The sequence below is a fragment of the Geotrypetes seraphini genome, chromosome 7 (assembly GCF_902459505.1).
Source record: "Geotrypetes seraphini chromosome 7, aGeoSer1.1, whole genome shotgun sequence".
In the NCBI taxonomy this organism is placed as follows: domain Eukaryota; kingdom Metazoa; phylum Chordata; class Amphibia; order Gymnophiona; family Dermophiidae; genus Geotrypetes; species Geotrypetes seraphini.
In genome coordinates, this window is record NC_047090.1 from 11,012,445 (window position 1) to 11,032,723 (window position 20,279).

Genomic DNA, 20,279 nt, shown 5'->3' on the forward strand with positions numbered 1-20,279 from the left:
CAGTGTAAAATCCCCAGCTCCTCAGAAGTACCACCTGGGCTCAAAAGTTTTCACTGCCCTAGGCTTTACGGTTCAAATAATTTTATTGATGCAAACAACAGAGTAAGCAAAACAATGGCATAGAAGGGTTCACAGCAACAAACGATGAAGCATCTTCCTCAACACTATAACAAGCATCAACAGACCCGCCCCCCGCCAATTCTGCCCATGGCGAGCGAGGCCAGAGTCAGTGGAAAGGCACCCCGAGGCCCTGGACTCTTATGAGCCCCGAAGAAGGCCTCACTGGAGCCGCTATCAATTTGTACTAACAAACTTTACTTTTCAATTTTAAATTTGCCTGAAAAGAAGACCACAATTAAAAGCTAAGTACCCTTGAAGCGGCTCCAGTGAGGAGGTAGTACATAAAGCCCAGGGCAGTGAAATCTTCTGAGGAGCTGGAGGTGAGGAATTTGAGATATATACTGAGTTTGGTATATGTCTTGGTGAGAGTTTGATTGATGATCCTCACAAGAACATTTATATAGAAAAATTGAGTGCCATTTGGATAAATTAACTTATTTTAATATTCATTTTATATTCATTGTAAACCACTTAGATTATAACTTTGGTTTTATATTAACTAAATTGAACTTCAACTATTTTTAAAATGCATAGAGCGCATTATCCCACAATTCATGGCAGAGTACACTATCAACCCACATGAAATAAAACATAACTTGAGTCATGACCTCTTAACTAGCAAGGCTTTGTACATGCATCTGGCTGGAGGCCAAGGGCACATCGGGGGCATTCCAAAAACATTACTCGCCAATTTACAGGATAGGGCTGGAGCATGCTCTAGTTTGTCGTTGGCATTTACACCCGGTACAAGTTTGGCACAGAAATGGCACTAAGTGAGAATCTAAAAAGTGCGCCCACCCATTATAGAATCACACTTAGCGCCAAAGTTTTTGGCTTCCAAATTCTGAGCCAGTCTTAAGTACCCAATTGTTGCTGAACAGGAATTTTGAGGTTTAACGGAACCAATAAATCTGATGGCAGCTAATCCTGAGCTCTGCCTTTCCCTTCGGTTCTTTAAACTCAAGTCATTGACACAAAATGAAATTCAAGGTGGTTTAATAATGAGCAAAGGATCTTCTATGGCTGGTTTTGCTTTTACCACCCCAGGCAGCATTTACCCCATTTCTGTAACTGAATGTTACTTCAGAGTCACCTCCTTTTGACCTTGTTTCATGACTACTACTTCTAGGATAGAATAGCCTTACTGGGTCAGACCAATGGTCCATCAAACCCAGTAGCCTATTCTCACGGTGGTCAATCCAGGTCAGTAGTACCTGGCCAAAGCCCAAAGAGTAGCAACATTCCATGCTAACGATCCAGGGCAAGCAGTGGCTTCCCCCATGACTTTCTCAATAACAGACTATGGACTTTTCCTCCAGGAATTTGTCCAAACCTTTCTTAAAACCAGCTAAGCTATCCGCCTTTACCACAACCTCTGGCAAACGCGTTCCAGAGCTTAACATGTGGCACTTCTTTCCACAGACAGGACACCATTCCTGCAGCCCTTGCCTGATATCTTTCTTTCAGATGTACGGCTGTAAAAAAATTTGAGCACACAGTCCTGAAGATGAGGTTTCACCAAGGAGAGTTTGAAGATGGACCAGATGAGCCTAGGTGTTCCGGAAAATGGTCCAATGTATTTTAGAGGGAGACGTAGTTCCAGCAGCTGCAACATAGAAAGAATTCCCAAACCTTCAAAATGTTCTTCCCTTCCACGCTTGCCCTGTCCCTTCCACCAGTCCCCACCAGCTTTTCTCTCTCTTAGCTTAGCCAGTCCTCCGAAGTCAGTCTTCCCTTGTTCACTCTTAGTCTCGCTCTCCCACTCCTCACCTCTTCATGCTTCTAAGATAGTATTTTTGAACAATGGCCATACACTGATTTCAACTCCTAACCTTTGGAGCTCTTTTGAGCATTTTTTAAAGTCAATTTTCTCATTTTATTATGTATGTTAAAATTTATGGCCCACTGTATCTAACAACTGGAAGAACAAAACAATGAATCCAATATTTTTACAGCGTCAGTATATCATTTACCATAAATATGTATCTCACCCCTAGAGTTGGAATAGCTAAGTGAAAGACTCTTCCTGAATTTTTCTGTGTTGGAAGTTCGTCATAATTGTCATAGTTGCCTTTTCCAAAGTTAAATAATGACACAGTAGATTTCCTTAGTGCCTTCACTCAAATTTTTAACTCAGTTGTGGTCCTGTTATGATCACCATTGCCAAGCAGACTCAACACCTTCATGAGGAGGTGCTGAAAAGTCCTCAGCCCAACCAACCAACTTTCTAAATTATCAGCCTTATTTTCATTAAGTGCCAATTTGCAGAAACAAAATACTCTGTTTTGACATTGTTTCAGATCATTGATTGAACCGTATCCACGTCATTCTCTTCTTGGTTGAGCTGAGAATTTTTTGTCTCTGATAACCAGAACTGAGACTGTGATGTCATAATGCCTCATTCCACCAATAAGAACTAACCTCATCAGTGATGTCACAAGGGCTTGATTGTCCTATACTTGGCTCACTTTTATTACATAAGAGGGGGTGCTGAAAAATTCTCAGCCCAAATAAGCAACTTCCTAAATTCTGAGCGTCATTTTGCCTTCAGCTCAAAAGAGTGTTATCTTATTTCGTTAAGGTCCAATTTGCAGAAACAGGATTCTCTGCTTTGACATTGTTCTGGATCATTGATTGAACCGTATCCACGTCATTCTCTTCCTGGTTGGGCAGAGAACTTTTCAGCGCCCCCTCGTACCTCTCACACAAAGTCCTGCATTCCACTAATAGCTCCCCCTCTTGTCAGTTCGTGGAGCAGATGCTTCATTTCTTTCATCTCCCTGGCATTTCCCAAGGTGGCAGTTATCTAGTCTCCATTTAGTTTAGTGTTGCCAGGTTGTTTTTTTTATCATTCCTAATTTTTCTTATGATTTCATCATCTATTCATCTTGCCAGCTATCACAGCTCTGCCACTCTTCTCTTTCCCTTCATAACTTGAATTTCTATCCTGTTTCACTCAATGGTGTCTTTAACTTACAGTCCCACCACTCCACAGATTTCATCCACCCTATCATCTATAATAATAAAACGCTAAGCGCCCACGCACCCACGCGTGATCCATAGGTCCATGGCTGGCAGGGGTGCACATGCACACTTACAACGGCCCCACACTCGCGGACCCCAAAGTAATGTGCGGTCTGGCCGGCTCCCTTACACTCCATGCCCGAAGTTTACTTGCAATATAATCCAGATCCTAGTATCATAGTGTTCTGTTGGTTATCCTCCTTCGTCCAGGTCTCTGAGGTACCTGTTTTGTCCACCTGTTCATTCAGTGCTCTATACTCTAAATTTTTAGGCAGATTTTTCAAAGTGTGGAGTTTGTTTGTATCTGCAACCTGCTTAGTAGTTATTTATTTGATTTTTTTTTTAGCCCACCTCCCAAAGGAGCTCAGAATGGGTTACAAGTCAGGTGCTCAAGCATTTTCCCTGTCTGCCCGGTGGACTCACAATCTATGTATTTGGGGCAGTGGAAGATTAAGTGACTTGCCAAGGGTCAGCACGGAGTTTGAACCCACAACCTCAGGTGCTGACGCTGTAGCTCTAACCACACTCTGATCTCCTCCTGAAGCTGCCTTTATTTCGGTTCATAGACAACAACGCGGAAGACAAAGGCGCGCACCGACAACTGAGCGCAAGATGGAGGCGTGCGCCGAAGAAAATTACTGTTTTTAGGGGCTCCGACGGGGGGTTTTGTTGGGGAGCACCCCGAGTTTACTTAATACAAATCGCGCCGGCATTGTGGGGGGTTTGGGGGGTTGTAACCCCCCACATTTTACTATAAACTTAACTTTTTCCCTAAAAACAGGGAAAAAGTGAAGTTCTCAGTAAAATTTGGGGGGTTACAACCAGTGTTCCCTCTAAGCTGCGCTGACGTGCGCTGGCGCACAAAATATTACCTCGCAGCGCACAAGTTTCACGTCACAGCGCACGGCGTACGGCTGATGGCAGGGCGGCGAGAGGAGAATCGGGCGAGTTGGCGCATAACTTGCTGGCGCGAGCGCACAGCGAAAAAAATTTTGCTCACAACACCCGCCCGCTTAGAGGGAGCACTGGTTACAACCCCCCAAAACCCCCACAACGCGGCTCGATCTGTATTAAGTAAAGTGGGGGGTTCCCCCCACGCCCCCCCCCCCGTCGGAGCCCTAAAAACAGTAATTTTCTTCGGCGTGCGCCTCCGCACTGTGCTCAATTGTCTGCTCGCGCCTTTGTCCCGGCGCGCTTTTGACCTGACACCCTTTATTTCAACTTCTCTATTGGACTGCCTTAACTACAGTCCAAACCTTTCATTCCTGTTGGCTTTTCCCCGCGTTCTAGTTTACAATCTGCAGGTTGGTGGGGGTAACAGATGGCTTGGCAAAGGGGCACATGCTTGGGACAATTGTAGGGCAAGGTAGTAGTGACAGCAGAGTTGAGAGAGGTGATGGAGAACACGCAAGGTAATGTTTAGAGGGCCGCAGGGGAAGAAGAAGGGAGGGCAGGAGGAGAGAGAGCAACGCAAGACTAGGGGCCGGAGAGAGAAGGGCGAGAAAGCTTAGATCCAGGTTTAGCCCTGGCGGTCAGCTCAGGGGCCAGGGATTTTGACGCCCTGGGCCAGAGCCTTAGCTAGTCCAGTGGTTGAGCCGACTCTGACTCCAATTGTAGCCAATTCAGTAGTTTGAGTTTCGTTTCTTGTCATTTCTCGCCCGCCTTTGTCCAAGATGGATTACAAAATATACATACACAACAATTAACAAAACTACTTGCCCATAAACCCAGCGTCTTACCAAATACTATACAGTGGTGCCTCGCATAACGAACGCCTCGCACAGCGAACGCTGCACACAACGAACTTCATGTCTTGATTCATACAACGAACTTCGTTTCACACAACGAAGTCGCCCGAGCTGCCGCGCTGCACTGCCGGCAGTCGTTAGTCACTGCGCTTAACTGCCCTCTCTCACAGCCCTTCGCCTGGCTCCCTGTGCAGTGGCGGACCGTCGGCTCGCCTCCTTTTATGGAGGGGCCCGGCGCCTACTGCTGATGCGTTGGGTGGGGCGGAGCTACTCTCGCCGCTTCCCCGATGCTAGAAAAAAAAAAAAAAAGAAAAGTTAAGTCCCAGTTTTTGCCGCTGAGACTCTGCCCTCTCTCACTGTATACAGTCGTCCTTTTAAGATAAACTCAATATTTTTTGTATATCATGGCTTCTAAAAAAAGCAGGAAGGTGATTTCTGTTGAAATGAAACGGGAAATAATTAGAAGGAGTGAACGTGGGGTCAAACAGTGTGACCTCGTCAAAGAGTTTGGCCTCAGCAAGACCACCATTTTCACCATTTTGACAAATTTATCTTTTTTTATGTCATCTTAGCATATTTTATGCTGCAGAACGAATTATTTTTTTTAACATGTATTGTTATGGGAAAACGCGTTTCACATAACGAACTTTTCGCATAACAAACTTGCTCCTGGAACCAATTAAGTTCGTTGTGTGAGGCACCACTGTACTTCCTATCCACTATTTGTTATTCTATCACGTGTCATATTTCATGACACAGAACAAGTATTCTGAAAGTGCAGCAGAGTTTTGCATGCTCAGCGTAAAAATGAACACACATGATTATAAAATTATGGGTGTTTAGTTTGATTGTTTCATGTGCTGCCTGGATAAGTTAATTCGCAGCTTTAGCATCTGGCCGCCTTCACCAAAGCACCACAGATCTAACAAGGTCTGATACCTCTGGGGAAGAGCACGATGCAAGACCAGAGCACTGCATCAGTGATTTTATAATAGAGGAAGTTGAGATGATGAAATATTTCCCTCCGTATCAATGTATGTGTGTCAAACCGCGATATCAAGGGAAGGGAAGGAAAAAGCCTCAGCCAGTTCTAAAAATGACTGAAGTCTATACGAGCTACAATTCATCAAAGGCATGTTTATAAGAGAAACTCGTATTCTGACACCCTTAACAAATATCAGGGTTTCCTATCACAATATAAACCATAAAATGAAACTGCTTTGTCATCCACCATCTCTCCCTCATGAAACCTTCAATGGAATGCTTCTTTCACTTATACAGTTTGGTATTTATTATGTTTTGCTCACATCTGATCTGAAGAAGGTGGTATTAGCTTTCAAAACTAGTTTATGTTTATTTTAAACTTTTATACCGCCTTGTCTGAAAAAGACAGGTCAAAGCAGTATACAATGGTAATAAAATCAAAATAAAGAAGGCATGAATCACCTTATCTTCTTTTTTTGACTTTTTATTAGGTTTAGGCAATGGAATCCTGTATATTCATCTGGTCAAATTCTAGAAACCTAAGGGAAAGAGTCCGAATCTTGTCGGATTGAATGGGCCTGTTATCTGCTGCCATTTATTAAGCTGTTTGTTAACTTCTGTTTGAGCTCCAGTGTGACTGATGAAAGACAAAACCCAGGGGCAGAGTTTTCCACATTGTGCTCCTCTTAGTACAAGCCACGTTTCTCTTTTTTCTAGGTTTCCTACAGGCTTTTTGAGGACATGGGGCTTTTTGAAACATTTAAAATTCCAGTGAGAGAGTTCATGAACTATTTTCATGCTCTGGAGAATGGCTACCGAGATATTCCTTGTAAGTACAGACTTTGCTGCCCCCTAGTGAATAAACCTGGGTATGCAATTTTCTGGAATTAGAGTAAAGCACAATTATGGATTGGACTTTTATTACTGACTTTATAGAAAAGGAGCAAATAGCTGAGAGTTAACCTGGAGTCTAGCACAGATTCTTAGGATACTGCATCCCGCAGAGATCTACTATGTGGGGAATTATAAACAACACCAGAAAGAAGAGCTACTTAAGCATTAGCAAGGAATACTATTAATATCAACAAAGCATCATAATATGGACAGCATTCTGAGCTTAATGACTGGTGTCCTGACTTAGGAGAATCTGAGGAGTGGACCAATAATATATGTCCTGATTACAGAGGGAGAATGTGCTGTCGTTAGAACTTCCTCTTGAACAAATCAGTTGCCCTCTAATTCGTAAGCTTCCTCCCCATACCTAGGCTGTAAAATCCAGCCCCTGCACAGACTTCCCTGCTCTCCGGGATGAGGGTTGGGTGGCCTGTTCATCACCCTCATTCTACATTGAATCCTCTTCTTCCCCAATCAGTCGGTGTGGTAATGTGATTAACTCACTCTGATCTTATATGATGAAGTGAGTAATTAACTGTGTGGTTCAAAGGCATTTGAGGGCAGAAAGTGGTGAGGCAAGGGGATCAGCAAGTGGCAGGGGGGGATTGTGAAGGGGTTGTAAGGTGAGTGAATGAGAGAGAACTGAAGAGGCTTATGGGATGTCTGAGTGAAGGGAATGTTTAAGGGGTATCCTTCTGTCCCTCCCCTGAACTTTCTTACAGCTGGCACCCTCCCAGCAGTGTCCTCCAAGGATTGCCACATTCACCATCAGTGTTCAACCTTCTAAAGCAATCCATGGGAGCCAACCTTGATCTTGCACAAATAAAACATTTCACCTATGCAGATGACATAACAATCCTGCTACCTGTAACAGCTGCATTAGCCAACACCCTCACCACTGTCACATGATGTGTCCACATCAAAGAAAACTGGACCTTAACCCACTGCCTCAAACTAAATAAGAACCAAACCAAATTCCCGTGGCTAGGACCCTCAACTGATCCACTCTACGTGCCAAGGATTACAGTAGACGACACAGCCTTTCCACTAGAATTATAATCTTAGCAGTAGAAATTGATTACCACCTATCCATGAAGAGCACTGTAGAAGCAATAAATAATAATCTTCCCTTGTGATGAGAAAGCTAAGATCCATCAGAAAATACTTTGAAACAGAGGTTTTCCAAATCTTAGTGCAACCCCTAATTCTATCTCAACTAGACTACTGTAATGTAACACTAGTTCTTTGCTCTAAAACAGGGGTGTCCAATGTCGGTCCTCGAGGGCCGCAATCCAGTCGGGTTTTCAGGATTTCCCCAATGAATATGCATGAGATCTAATTGCATGCACTGCTTTCATTGTATGCTAATAGATCTCATACATATTCATTGGGGAAATCCTGAAAACCTGACTGGATTGCGGCCCTCGAGGACCGACATTGGACACCCCTGCTCTAAAACATTGCTATCGCGTCTACAACTAGTTCAAAATGCAGAAGTAAGACTCGTATACAGACTATGGAAATCAGAACACCTATATTGGTTGCCCATAACTGCAAGGATAAAGTTTAAATTAGGCATCACAGCCTTTAAGATCCTGACAAGGAATGCCCCCGCCTACCTTACAGAGTTGGCCATCCTAGTCCAACAGATATTCCATCAGAAATCTTTTCCATTTTAAACTCCCAGCTTGCAACAATATAAAGGCTACCAGGCAAATTTCCTTATCCATCCAAGATCAATTAGCAGAATGCTGGAACCAACTACAACTTACATTTCGATCTTGTGACCAATATCTCAGGTTCAGAAATCTTTTAAAAGCATTTCTGTACCAACTCCTGGGACTTAATAATGAGCCAATGATGGCCTATTTGAACTTGTATGACCTAACTATATTAATAGTTGTACTGATCTACCTGTACTAGCAACTCTATTGAGTTATTTTAAAAATTTGTATACCGCTTAAAAATCTAAGCCGTGTACAAACAACATACAGAGAGTGGTAGAAAACTGGAACGCTCTTATGGAGGCTGTTATAGGGGAAAACACCCTCCAGGGATTCAAGACAAAGTTGGACAAGTTCCTGCTGAACTGGAACGTACGCAGGTAAGGCTAGTCTCAGTTAGGGCGCTGGTCTTTGACCTAAGGGCCGCTGCGTGAGCAGATTGCTGGGCAGGATGGACCACTGGTCTGACCCAGCAACGGCAAGTCTTATGTTCTTATAAATAAAAAACAATGCAGCACATTAATAACATCAAGCTGAGTTCTTCACAAAAGGACCTTATTCATATTTTCACATGAATGCATCCAGAACCAAATGTGTCTTCAGTAATTTTTTCAAAACATCTCTAGACCTACACAAACACAGTTGGCCTGTCAATGCGTTCCAAAACTTCACACCTGCCACAGAGAATGTCAATATCCCAATTTTTAACATGTTTCACAGTAAATTCCCTATCCAAAGAGAATCTCATGGCGTGTTCTGATCTTAACTCTCTTCTTGGACAATGTAATTTTAACAAACCCTGGAAACACTCGGTTCCAACTTTTCCAAGTTTATTCTGTGTTTAATGTACCGACCATCATCAGATATCTAGTTGGTTTACAATACTAAAATAGTAAAATATTTAAAATAAAGGGGCCTTATGATACAAAACCTTATGTACAATGGATAATATCTTAAACTGAACTCTTTGCTGTATTGGAAGTCAAATTGTCGTGATATGGACCTGCCGAGAAACACCAGTAATCAATCTTACTCTAGAATTAATCAGAACCCTGTTCTTTGTTTTTACAACTCCGAGGTACAGCGTATTACAGTCATCTAACCTCCCTAATATCAGCGCTTGTACCACAGTACGAAAATTGTACGGCAATAACATTGACTTTAACCTATACAGCATGTGCACTTACAAAATTATTTTACTGACATTCAAAATAAAATCTTCACACTTACCATTATTTCTTCACAAATTACTCATTCCTCTACACTCCCCTCGAATTCTGAGATCTACCAATCAAAACTTCCTGCTAATTCCGTCTATAAAAGAATTTTACTACACACGAAAAATAAATTTTGCCGTATCTGCCCCGACACTGTGGAACTCCCTTCCACAACCACTCCGAGAAGAACAACATCTCGATAAATTCAAGAAGAGCCTAAAAACTTTCCTATTTCTTGACGCATTTTCTTCTGTTTAAATTTCTCCTCACTATCATACTTTTACATACTATTCTACATCACATACATTTCCCCCACCCTATTTGTTATAACCCAACCCTTCTATCTCCATTTTCTTTCTACAATGTAACTTTACCCACCCTTCCCCTTTTTGCCCTCACTATCCAGTTTGTCATGTTAAAGTCATTAATGTTCACTACGTATTTTAATTTTAATTTTTTTTTATTTAAAAATTTTTTAATTATTTGTACCATTTCTTTTAGAAAATTTTTTAAACTTTATGTAAACCGGCTAGATATTTGCTTGATAGTCGGTATATTAAAATTCTAATAAACTTGTGTATAGCCCAATTGAACAGTCTTCAAGATTTGATATCCCATTGTTAGTGCGGAATCCAACCATACCCCCAAAACCAGCATTTCCCCAATACAGTTATCCACTCTTATCTTTCCCTACTAGCATTACCTCCGTTTTTTGAACATTCAACTGTCATCCGTTCTACAACACATCCAATATACAAGTTTAATAGCGGTTCGACTCTTTGACTATCATTTCCATGGGGACAAAAACAGTATATCGTCAGCATACATTCTATATTGCTCATTTAATTTTTGAAATCCCTTTTCTATCTCTGCCATATAAATATTAAACAATAAGGCAGGAAGGGCTGATCCCTGTGGCATCCATTTCACAGCTATTAATTTAGACACCAATCCCCCACTTCCACATAAGTATGACATAAACCAATCATACACTACATTACATATACCTAATCCTTGCAACTTCTTTAACAGCGGCACCAGAAACATCTAATGACACCATTCAGAACCTCATATTCTTATCCATTCCTTCCCTCAAAGTATCAACTACCGACACTAATAATAATTCAACACTGAGCGTGGCGTAATCCAAATTGAAATGTGTCTAAGCAATTAACTTCTTGAAAATAGTCATCCAATTGTTTCAAAACCACTCTTTCAACAATCTTTCAAAAAAATGGAAAAAACAGATATCGGACAATAATTTGACATAAACTTGACATTTGAACCTGTCTTTTTCAGAGTCAGAGAGTTATGGCCGATTGTTTACATCCTTCCAGAATACATCCCTTCTCAAGGGATTTATTTACCGTCTGAGTAACAAATGGTCCAATGTCTTTTGCTATTAAGGATTGTTCTTGTGGGGGTAACATCCATGTCCATTCTAACTTCCTGGGTAACTGACCCAGCCTCTCGTAATGTAATCCGACCTTGAACTGAATAGGTAAAGGTGGAATAGAAAACCTGATTAACATAATATCTCCTACCCCATCCCTATTCTCTGTCCCTCTCACTTCTTAACCATAATCACAAAAGTGTTTTTTCCCAGAAAGAGAACAAAGCAAAATGTGTGCACACAAGAAATATCGGGAAAACAATTTATTTTTATAAATTAAAAACCATATTTACATTATTTAATATACAAATGTGTTACATAATTGCCTCAGATTTTACCCCTCACAGCTGCTAACGTAAGGGTTTTCTTCTTAGTCTCCTTCAAAAGTGTTTGCACTGACCTCATGTAAACAAGGTTTCCATTCAAGAGGTGGCTGTTCTTCCTTTGTTGAAAGACTGTATTTGATGCATGTTGGGACTGTGTGTGTGAAGCAAAGGTTTGGGACTGGAGTGAGAGTTTTATACTTTGATATAGGGGGTGAGGTCGGCCATAGAAGTTCCATCCTTGCAGTTATACCGTCTCATTGTTCACCAGGACTTGCCATGTTTTCTGTTGGCCACAGATCACAACAGGATCCATGCCACAGATGTGCTGCATGCCGTCTGGTACCTTACCACGCAGGCTATTCCAGGCCTTACCACAGTCAGCAACGACCATGGATCAGCAAGCGATTCAGGTATGCCATTCTCCTTAGTGATAGGCCAGTCCAGCTGAGTCCATGCGTTTTTCCCTGCGCAGACTTTCACACTTATACAAGTTGAAGGTCATTGTGGTTCTTTGCTGTCTCTCCTGTCTCCCGGTGCTTTACTGCAGTTCTTCTCCCTGTTCAGATTCTGATAGTGGCATCACCCACGGACACATGGCTTACGTCTTCTCCAAGATGCGCACGGCCTCGGATGAGAGGTATGGCAGCCTTGCTGGGAACATCCCGGCCCTGGAGCTCATGGCCCTCTACGTGGCTGCTGCGATGCATGATTATGACCACCCAGGCAGGACAAATGCTTTTCTGGTGGCAACCAGTGCACCACAGGTGAGCAGACGTATTCAGTCAAATTCTAGGGAAGCTTATGGTAGGTATCCGTTGCCACTTATAATATCCAAGCATATACAAAATATTGTCCTGCACTGTGCAAGATTCTGTGTGATCGATCAATCAATCAATCACTGAGTGCCTGTAATGAGCTGATATATCTCAGGTGCTGATTACTGAGATACCTGCAGCATGAAATTGAGTTGTTGAAAACTAAACAGTGTGAAATTGCCATCCCTTATCATACTTTACTGTCCTAGACTGTGGTGCTCATTTTCAAAGCAGACTTCCAAGCTGAAGAGCCCGACCCCTTTAGCCTTCCCTCATGTGGGTCGTTCCAGCCCCATGATCATTTTGGTCACCCTTTGATGAACCATTTCTAATTCAACTATATCTTTTTAGAGAAGTAGCATCCAGACGTGTATGACATACTGAAGACCAGGGATTTTGCTTTGATGTCTACTGATTCCTTTTCTCCCCACCCCCTCCTCCTCCAGGCTGTGCTTTATAACGATCGTTCAGTGTTGGAGAACCATCACGCTGCTGCAGCCTGGAATCTATTCATGTCCCAACCAGAATACAACTTCTTAGTCAACTTAGACCACGTGGAGTTCAAACGTTTCCGCTTCCTTGTCATCGAAGCAATTCTGGCCACTGACTTAAAAAAACACTTTGATTTTTTGGCTGAATTCAATGCAAAGGTATGAAGCTTTATTCATTTATTCCGTTTTCTACAGCATTCTCCCAGGTGGTTTACATGAATTTATTCAGGTACTCAAGCATTTTTCCCTGTCTGTCCTTTATGCATTTCTGTTGTCTAGCCAGGTAGTTGCAGAATGGATCTTTGAAAAGAGAAAGATTTCTGGGACTTTTACTGAACAAAGAATGCACGTCCAAGTTTGTTATGGATGGGCTACTGGATGGGCCACACGGTCTTTATCTGCCTTTATTTTTCTCTCTTTGTTACGGAATGTTGTCTTGGAAAAGAAGTCAGGACATTTGGCCTGGTGACTGAATTTCATAAGATAAGACCAGCTACAAAATGCATGTGTGCTTTCTCAAGTACAAATGGGTGTTTTAGGCTGAAATACCGGCCGTTGACTGGGAGAGAGAGGAAGTTATCAGGTATTCCCTTTCTTTGGAAAAGGCTGCAGAGTCCTAAGAATCCTATGGGCAGGATCCCCGGGAGATCGTCTGCAATCAGGCAGGATGAAAACCCAGAGATAGCATGCAGAGCGCATAAAACTGGAGATTTCCTTGGAATGATCTGTAGAACTCTTGGCATCAGGCATCAGGCATTAAATTAGTAATTGCCCTTAGCAGATTTCTAGATTCTCCTCAACATGTAAGCATGGAACAGAGTTCAAAGAAGCGTGGGATGAACACAGAGGATCTAGAATTAGAAAATAATAGTAAATATTGAACTTAGGCCAGTACTGGGCAGACTTGCATGGTATGTGTCTGTATATGGCCTTTTGGTTGAGGATGGGCTGGGGAGGGCTTCAATGGCTGGGAGAGTGTAGATGGGCTGGAGTGAGCTTTGACGGAGACTTCAGCAGTTGGAACCCAGTTGGATTCTTGCCCAGAAACAGCTAAGAAGAAAAAATTTAAATTGAATCAGGTTGGGCAGATTGGATGGACCATTTGGGTCTTTATCTGCCGTCATCTACTATGTTACTATGTAAGTGTTCGGTTATCTCAAGATAATCCTCTCTGTTGCCCACTTGGGGATAAAGCAGCTGGTAGTTTAAGTTTATGGGCCTGTGGTGTATTACTCCCTCTTGTGTCTTGCAGGTGAATGAAGATGTTGGTCTTGGTATAGACTGGTCTAATGAGAATGATCGTCTTCTAATTTGCCAAATGTGCATTAAGTTGGCCGACATCAACGGACCAGCAAAATGCAAAGAATTGCATTTACAGTGGACAGAGGGTATCGTGAATGAGTTTTATGAGCAGGTAGGTGTTCTGTTGCACCTCTAACTCAGACTGTAGCCACAACAGGGTGTGTCTTTTATGCCCATGGATGCTATAGGTAGGGATGGTCAACTCTAGCCTCATTAAGGCTATCCTGGTTTTCAGAATGTTCCATTCTTGATTCACTGGATGAATAGTTCTGGACCCAAAACTGTAATGCTGTGACCTGTTCTAATAGTAACAGTTTGAATACAGATCTTGTGTCTTTAAGAAATTACGATATTGTCAGTAGGGTGAGACACCTCAGTTATGGAACGCCCTTCCAATTTATTTAAGGGAAGAGAAGAATCTTGAGAAATTCAAAAGTAACTTAAAAACATTTCTCTTCAAAGACGCTTTTGATAATTGATGAAACTTACTGCAGTCTAGAATATTTTATTGTATTATATTACACTGTTTTTTTGTTATTCATTTTGTATTCTCCCTTTTTTGTTCTACTTTCCTATAATGATTTGTATTTCATCTCCCTTCCTTCCTTGTGTTTTTAAGTTTGTTTTCGTAATTTTTTTTTTAAATTTTTTTTATTAATATTGTAAGTTAATATGTATTGTTCTGTTTGTATTATTCCCCAGAAATTGTAATTTTAATTTGTTCATCGCTTTGAAATTCGACAAAGCGATTAATCAAAACAATTATTAAACTTGAAACTTGAAACATATAGGATGAGAAGGTCTTTTGCTGAGGTTTTGTTGGTAAAAAAGAAAAAAGTAAACTTCTTTTGCTAATGGAAGGAGTAAATCCAGTATTTTACTCATAGGCCATTTGACTCAGAAGGATCATTGTAACAAGAAGAAAATATTGGACCAACAAGGGACCCAGGAAAGAACACAGGAGTCCAAAATAGAGACATTAAGTCTATTGCTAAGGGAGGAAGAACCCACATTTCGACAGAGCAGGCTGCATCAGGGGAAACAATTAAACAGAAACTCTTGGTGCTTCTAAAAGATGACACAAACAGTCACAAACTCAAATAGTAAGCAGAGTTGACCTGGTCAACTAGGAAAGAAGGCGCCAAACATTTGCCCTCTAGATGCCCACGTGAGACACACTGACACAGAACTGCCCGCTGTGTCTTTTTCTAAATTTAGTTGGACTTCGCACACAGGTCCTTGCGTCACATCAAAACCTCGTTCCCCATTTGTAGGCACGAGCTCAGGTATCACGCCCTGCTGGGAGGGTTCCACTACCAGTTGCCAGAACAATTCTGCCTGTAAGGAAGCCAAGATTTCCATTCTTCTAGTCCAAAGTACATCTGTGTGTTGACCCGCAGATTTTTCAGAGGATGGGTTGCTCTGCTTGTACACGCCTTTCATCTGTTCAAGAGGGTCACAGCACTGTTAAACTAGCTTCGAGGTTTAAAAAAGAAGTCCGCATTTAAAATCCTGTGTCACTAACATTTCCTGAGAATTGAATCAATTGAAATGTGTTGTGTTTCTAAAACCTTTTGTCTGATCTCCAGGGTGATGAAGAATTGAGTCTAGGTCTTCCAATAAGCCCTTTCATGGACCGTTCTGCTCCTCAGTTGGCCAAGCTCCAAGAATCGTTCATCTCTCACATTGTGGGGCCACTCTGTCACTCCTATGATTCAGCAGGCCTGATGCCAGGGAGGTGGGTGGAAGACAGTGATGAGTCTGGGGACACGGATGAACATGAAGGAGAAGAGGAAAATTCAGAATCATCACCAAGTACGTGGCCTGTCCTATCTGTGTCCTCCAGCTTGCTTTTTACTTCCTGCTTTCCTACTGTAATTGCTTCATTAACTCACCATTGAATTTGGACGTTTGACAAATAGAACCAAACTGACCATGTTAGCGTTCCGCTCTTTCTTGCGTTCCCCTGCCCTTTTCAGAATTTTCTTTTCTCCCCTAGTGCCTCTGAATGTCGATTGGCTGATTGCTGGGGTGTCTCTTACAGGAAACAAAAGTTTCAAGAGGAGAAAAGTGTTCTGTCAGATTACGCAGCACCTGCTAGAAAACCACAGCATGTGGAAGAAGGCCATTGAGGAGGACCCAGAGGTGGAACAAATTCAGGCCATCCGGGAAGAAGAGGAGGAAAAAAGGGAGTGCCAAGGGGTCATGCATGCCTCCGAAACCCACTGAGCAGTATTCAAAGACAGACAGACTGATACCAGCACAAACCTTTAGACACGACACTGTAGAAATATGGGATAATGTGCCTACAGCTGTTTTATTCTCTGTTTCCCTCCATTTTTCAGTGAGGTACACTGTTTTAAAATTTTACACTCACAAAAGCTTGCACACTCCTAACATTGGCCTCTCCAGCCATTCAAATACAAGAAGGCCAGGATGACTGGTTGCACACAGCCGCACGAATGCATGTATCTGTATATATATGTCTGTATGTGAGAGTGTGCATGTGTGGGTCTGCTGGTTCATGTGATTATAACAGACAATTCTAAAAGACAGGATTACGAGGGGCAGCAAGCTACGAATTCCACTATTGCTCCTTGTGACCTTGGGTAAGTCACTTCAGGTACAAAGCTTAGATTGTAAGCCCTTGGGAGCAGAACGAAAAGTGCCTTGAGCTTGGATTTTGACTGAGGAGTCGGAGAATGATGGACGGATGAATGAAGACCTTTTAGTTAAGTGACTTCTGGTGAAAGTTCCAAAGCTTTATCAGTCTTCTGATACATCCTGCCAGCAGTGAGTGTGTAGCGTGTGCGTATGTGTGAGAGGTGTGTTATTGCAGGGAGGGCATGTTGTAGCATGACTTGTGAACAAATGTTCCTTTCGCCATTGTTCATGCTGTGAGCCAAATGTCTATTTAAAGTTGTCTTTCACTTTTTCAATATTTTGTTTCACTACATTTGTTCAATGATGGTTACCTTTTTGTAAATACAGAGAGATTTTTAACATATCATGTAGATAACAAACCCCCACCTTTTTGGTTTTTTAAGGGAAAAATTTTGTAACGAGAATTATTTTAATCACTCTTTTTATGTCAAGCCCAGCAACTAAGGTCTTGATCAGTTTGAGCACAGCCCGATGGGATGTTAGTGGTCCAGGGTCCGGGCGCTGAGCTGCCTTGTCTAGGGGACATGAACATAGCACTTTTTTCCTAGTATTTCTTCCATGCCTTACTCATCCAAGGCCTCTCACTTCTAGATACAGCAAAAAAAAACCATTTTAGAATTCCATGTCTGGGGATTTCAGCTTTTAACTGTTTGGGGGTCATTGGTACCTCTTGTGCACTTCCTCTCTCAAGGCTCTGATAATGCTGATTTCCTCCATTGTGATACCCTCTGCCATTCAACATTCATACAGAAAGAAATTAGCATCTTACCATCACTTCTGCATAAATATTATACTGTGATTATTTGATGTTTGCATATACAGTGGTGCCTCGCATAACGAACGCCTCGCACAACGAACGCTGCACACAACGAACTTCATGTCTTGATTCACACAACGAACTTCGTTTCACACAACGAACTTCGTTTCACACAACGAACTTCGTTTCACACAACGAAGTCGCCCGAGCTGCCGATGTATTGCATCCTTCCGCGCAGGCACTGCAGGCAGTCGTTAGTCACTGCGCTTAACTGCCCTCTCTCACTGTATACAGTCGTCCTTTTAAGATAAACTCAATATTTTTTATATATCATGGCTTCTAAAAAAAGCAGGAAGGTGATTTCTGTTGAAATGAAACGGGAAATAATTAGAAGGAGTGAATGTGGGGTCAAACAGTGTGACCTCGTCAAAGAGTTTGGCCTCAGCAAGACCACCATTTTCACCATTTTGACAAATTTATCTTTTTTTATGTCATCTTAGCATATTTTATGCTGCAGAACGAATTATTTTTTTTAACATGTATTGTTATGGGAAAACGCGTTTCACATAACGAACTTTTCGCATAACAAACTTGCTCCTGGAACCAATTAAGTTCGTTGTGTGAGGCACCACTGTAGTTTGGGATGATAATATTGCAGAAATGAGTGTGAATGTTTCAGTACTGAAGACGATCCTAGAACTTGTTAAATACCAAACATGAAGTGGAATGGCAACATGCACTGTATTTAATGCAGTCACGTGCTCTTCCTGGCTGGGGCCTGGTTATTGTGCCCAACCTGGCTTTTGCTTGCGCTATTTAAATTCCCAACCTGGCACCCAAGGGGGCCATGAATAGCCCAGAATGTCCCGCGTTAAAAAGGAACACCCACCCTTACTCTTTGCCTTTTTCCACTGAAAAGAAGGACCACAGACACATGTGATGAGATTAAGAAAAAGCAGAAACAGAATCCGGAGGTGGCACCAAAACCCTGACAAAAAATATACAGCAACACACCCCTCTGTTACTGTTAGTCTGAGTGTGGTATGATGCTTTTCAAAGAAGTAGTGGAGGGAGGGATAGGGAGGAGGATGGATTGAGACAGCTGGATTTTACTTCCAGTGAAAGGAAAGGAAGTAAGGAGGATAGAAGTAAAACCCAGCCTTATCCTCTTTTTAGTGGTCTGTCTGGGCACCCGGACGGACTTTCCAAAATCTGGCAGTTATCCAGGTTTAGGAAAGATCTGACGAGCTCTGTCCCCTCCGATGACATCACACACATCCGCACATGTTTGAGGCCCTCCAGAGATGGCACAGAGGTTGGGGAGGAAGAAATGAGGCTTTGTCAGGGTGGGGCTGGAGGCGGAAAAGGGCGGAGCTGGGGGCAGAACAGGGCGGGGCCATGTGTCTAGATTTTTGTACAGTAAATCTGGTAACCCTATACCAAGCCAACCCAGTTCCAGAAGGAAGACTTTTTGGCCAGTCCCCGATTCTACCGTTGAAAGCAATTTCTACAGGTCTTAGCATGAAGTTGGCAGAAAATCTCCCTCCTGGAACTAGATAACTTGGAACCTCTGACTTCGTGAATCTCACCATGATGGTATCAATCAAGGCCAAGAGTCTGCCGCTCCACTCTTCAGCACCCTGAGTTCTTCCTTACTGTCAGTGGCACACTGAAACCTCACGGACCATGGATCTCATACCCCACCCACGATCTCATGCATTTTGAAGAGGGTCCCCACAAGCTACAGCTATGTCCCTGTTTTAAGGAGAATTGTAAAGCAAACTGCCCTTGAGCAGCTCTCAGCCATGAGCGATCTTAGCTTCGATTGTGGTGGTGGGGGGGGGAACCCCTCATTTCTCTAAAAGATTCTTTGTAACTGCTGTCGGACAAATTCAGGTCTGTTAGATCAGTGATTCCCAACCCTGTCCTGGAGGACCACCAGCCAGTCGGGTTTTCGGGATACTCCTAATGAATATGGATGAGAGAGATTTGCATATAATGGAGGTGACAGGCATGGAAATCTGCGCTATGTATATGGTCCTCCAGGACAGGGTTGGGAACCACTGTGTTAGATCTTAAGATGATATCAGTAATTTTATGACTGTTTAACATGTAGAAGGACTCATAACATTGTGCAGCGATGTACATATTTAAAAAGCAGGGCCTGTCTTCATGCTGACCAGGTTTCCTGGGGAAGTAGCTTGGTCAGAGCTGGGTTGCATGCATTTCATCATAATATGTAAGCCTGTGCCGGTTTAACCTCCCCTCCATGCAGGAGAGCCTGTGTCCATGAGAATTTATTGCTACTGGGGATGGTTAGGAAGCCTGTTACATAGGGATGCATGGACATACTTGCTGCTTTCATAAAATAAAACACCTCTTTGGACTTTCCATGTAGGTGCACTGTTACAAAGTCAAGTCTACAAAATCACACTGATGATGCAGAAACAGTGGGAGATGCTGGTAAATGTGAAGACGGTTTACTGTTACAGCGAGGTTTTGCAAGTTCATTTCTAGTTGCTTGCAGTAATCAAGGTTCAAGTTTATTTAAAATTTCTTATAACGCCTAATCAGACTTCTAGGCAGTGTACAAAAATACTATATAATAAACAGAGAAGATACCATAAAAACAGATTAAAAATTAACAGTGAAGACAATACCAGGGTATGTTAGTACAACAAACGTCATGCCGTCCAGACTTACTTCAAACAAATGGGAAAGGGGCAAGAACTACAATCTTTGGAGAAAAGAACACAGAGAAGGGAAGAACAATAGGAAGGGAATCCGATTTACTCAGTCCTGGATTTCTAACCACCCCAA

The 20,279-nt window shown here is 42.4% G+C and overlaps 1 protein-coding gene across 6 annotated transcripts in view; it reads left to right on the forward strand.

Moving 5' to 3' along the window:
• Positions 1-16,979, forward strand: part of PDE3A (phosphodiesterase 3A) — a 254,517-nt gene extending 237,538 nt beyond the window's left edge. For 5 of the 6 annotated variants that reach the window (XM_033951589.1, XM_033951586.1, XM_033951585.1 and 2 more), the window contains 7 exons: positions 6,594-6,705; positions 11,727-11,840; positions 11,995-12,194; positions 12,692-12,895; positions 13,989-14,150; positions 15,628-15,853; positions 16,038-16,979. In XM_033951589.1, coding sequence (XP_033807480.1) covers positions 6,594-6,705; positions 11,727-11,840; positions 11,995-12,194; positions 12,692-12,895; positions 13,989-14,150; positions 15,628-15,853; positions 16,038-16,267 — 1,248 coding nt within the window. In that variant the 3' untranslated portion in view covers positions 16,268-16,979. The remainder of the gene's footprint in view (positions 1-6,593; positions 6,706-11,726; positions 11,841-11,994; positions 12,195-12,691; positions 12,896-13,988; positions 14,151-15,627; positions 15,854-16,037) is intronic. The other variant, XM_033951587.1, reaches the window with a different exon arrangement.
• Positions 16,980-20,279: the final 3,300 nt, after the last annotated feature.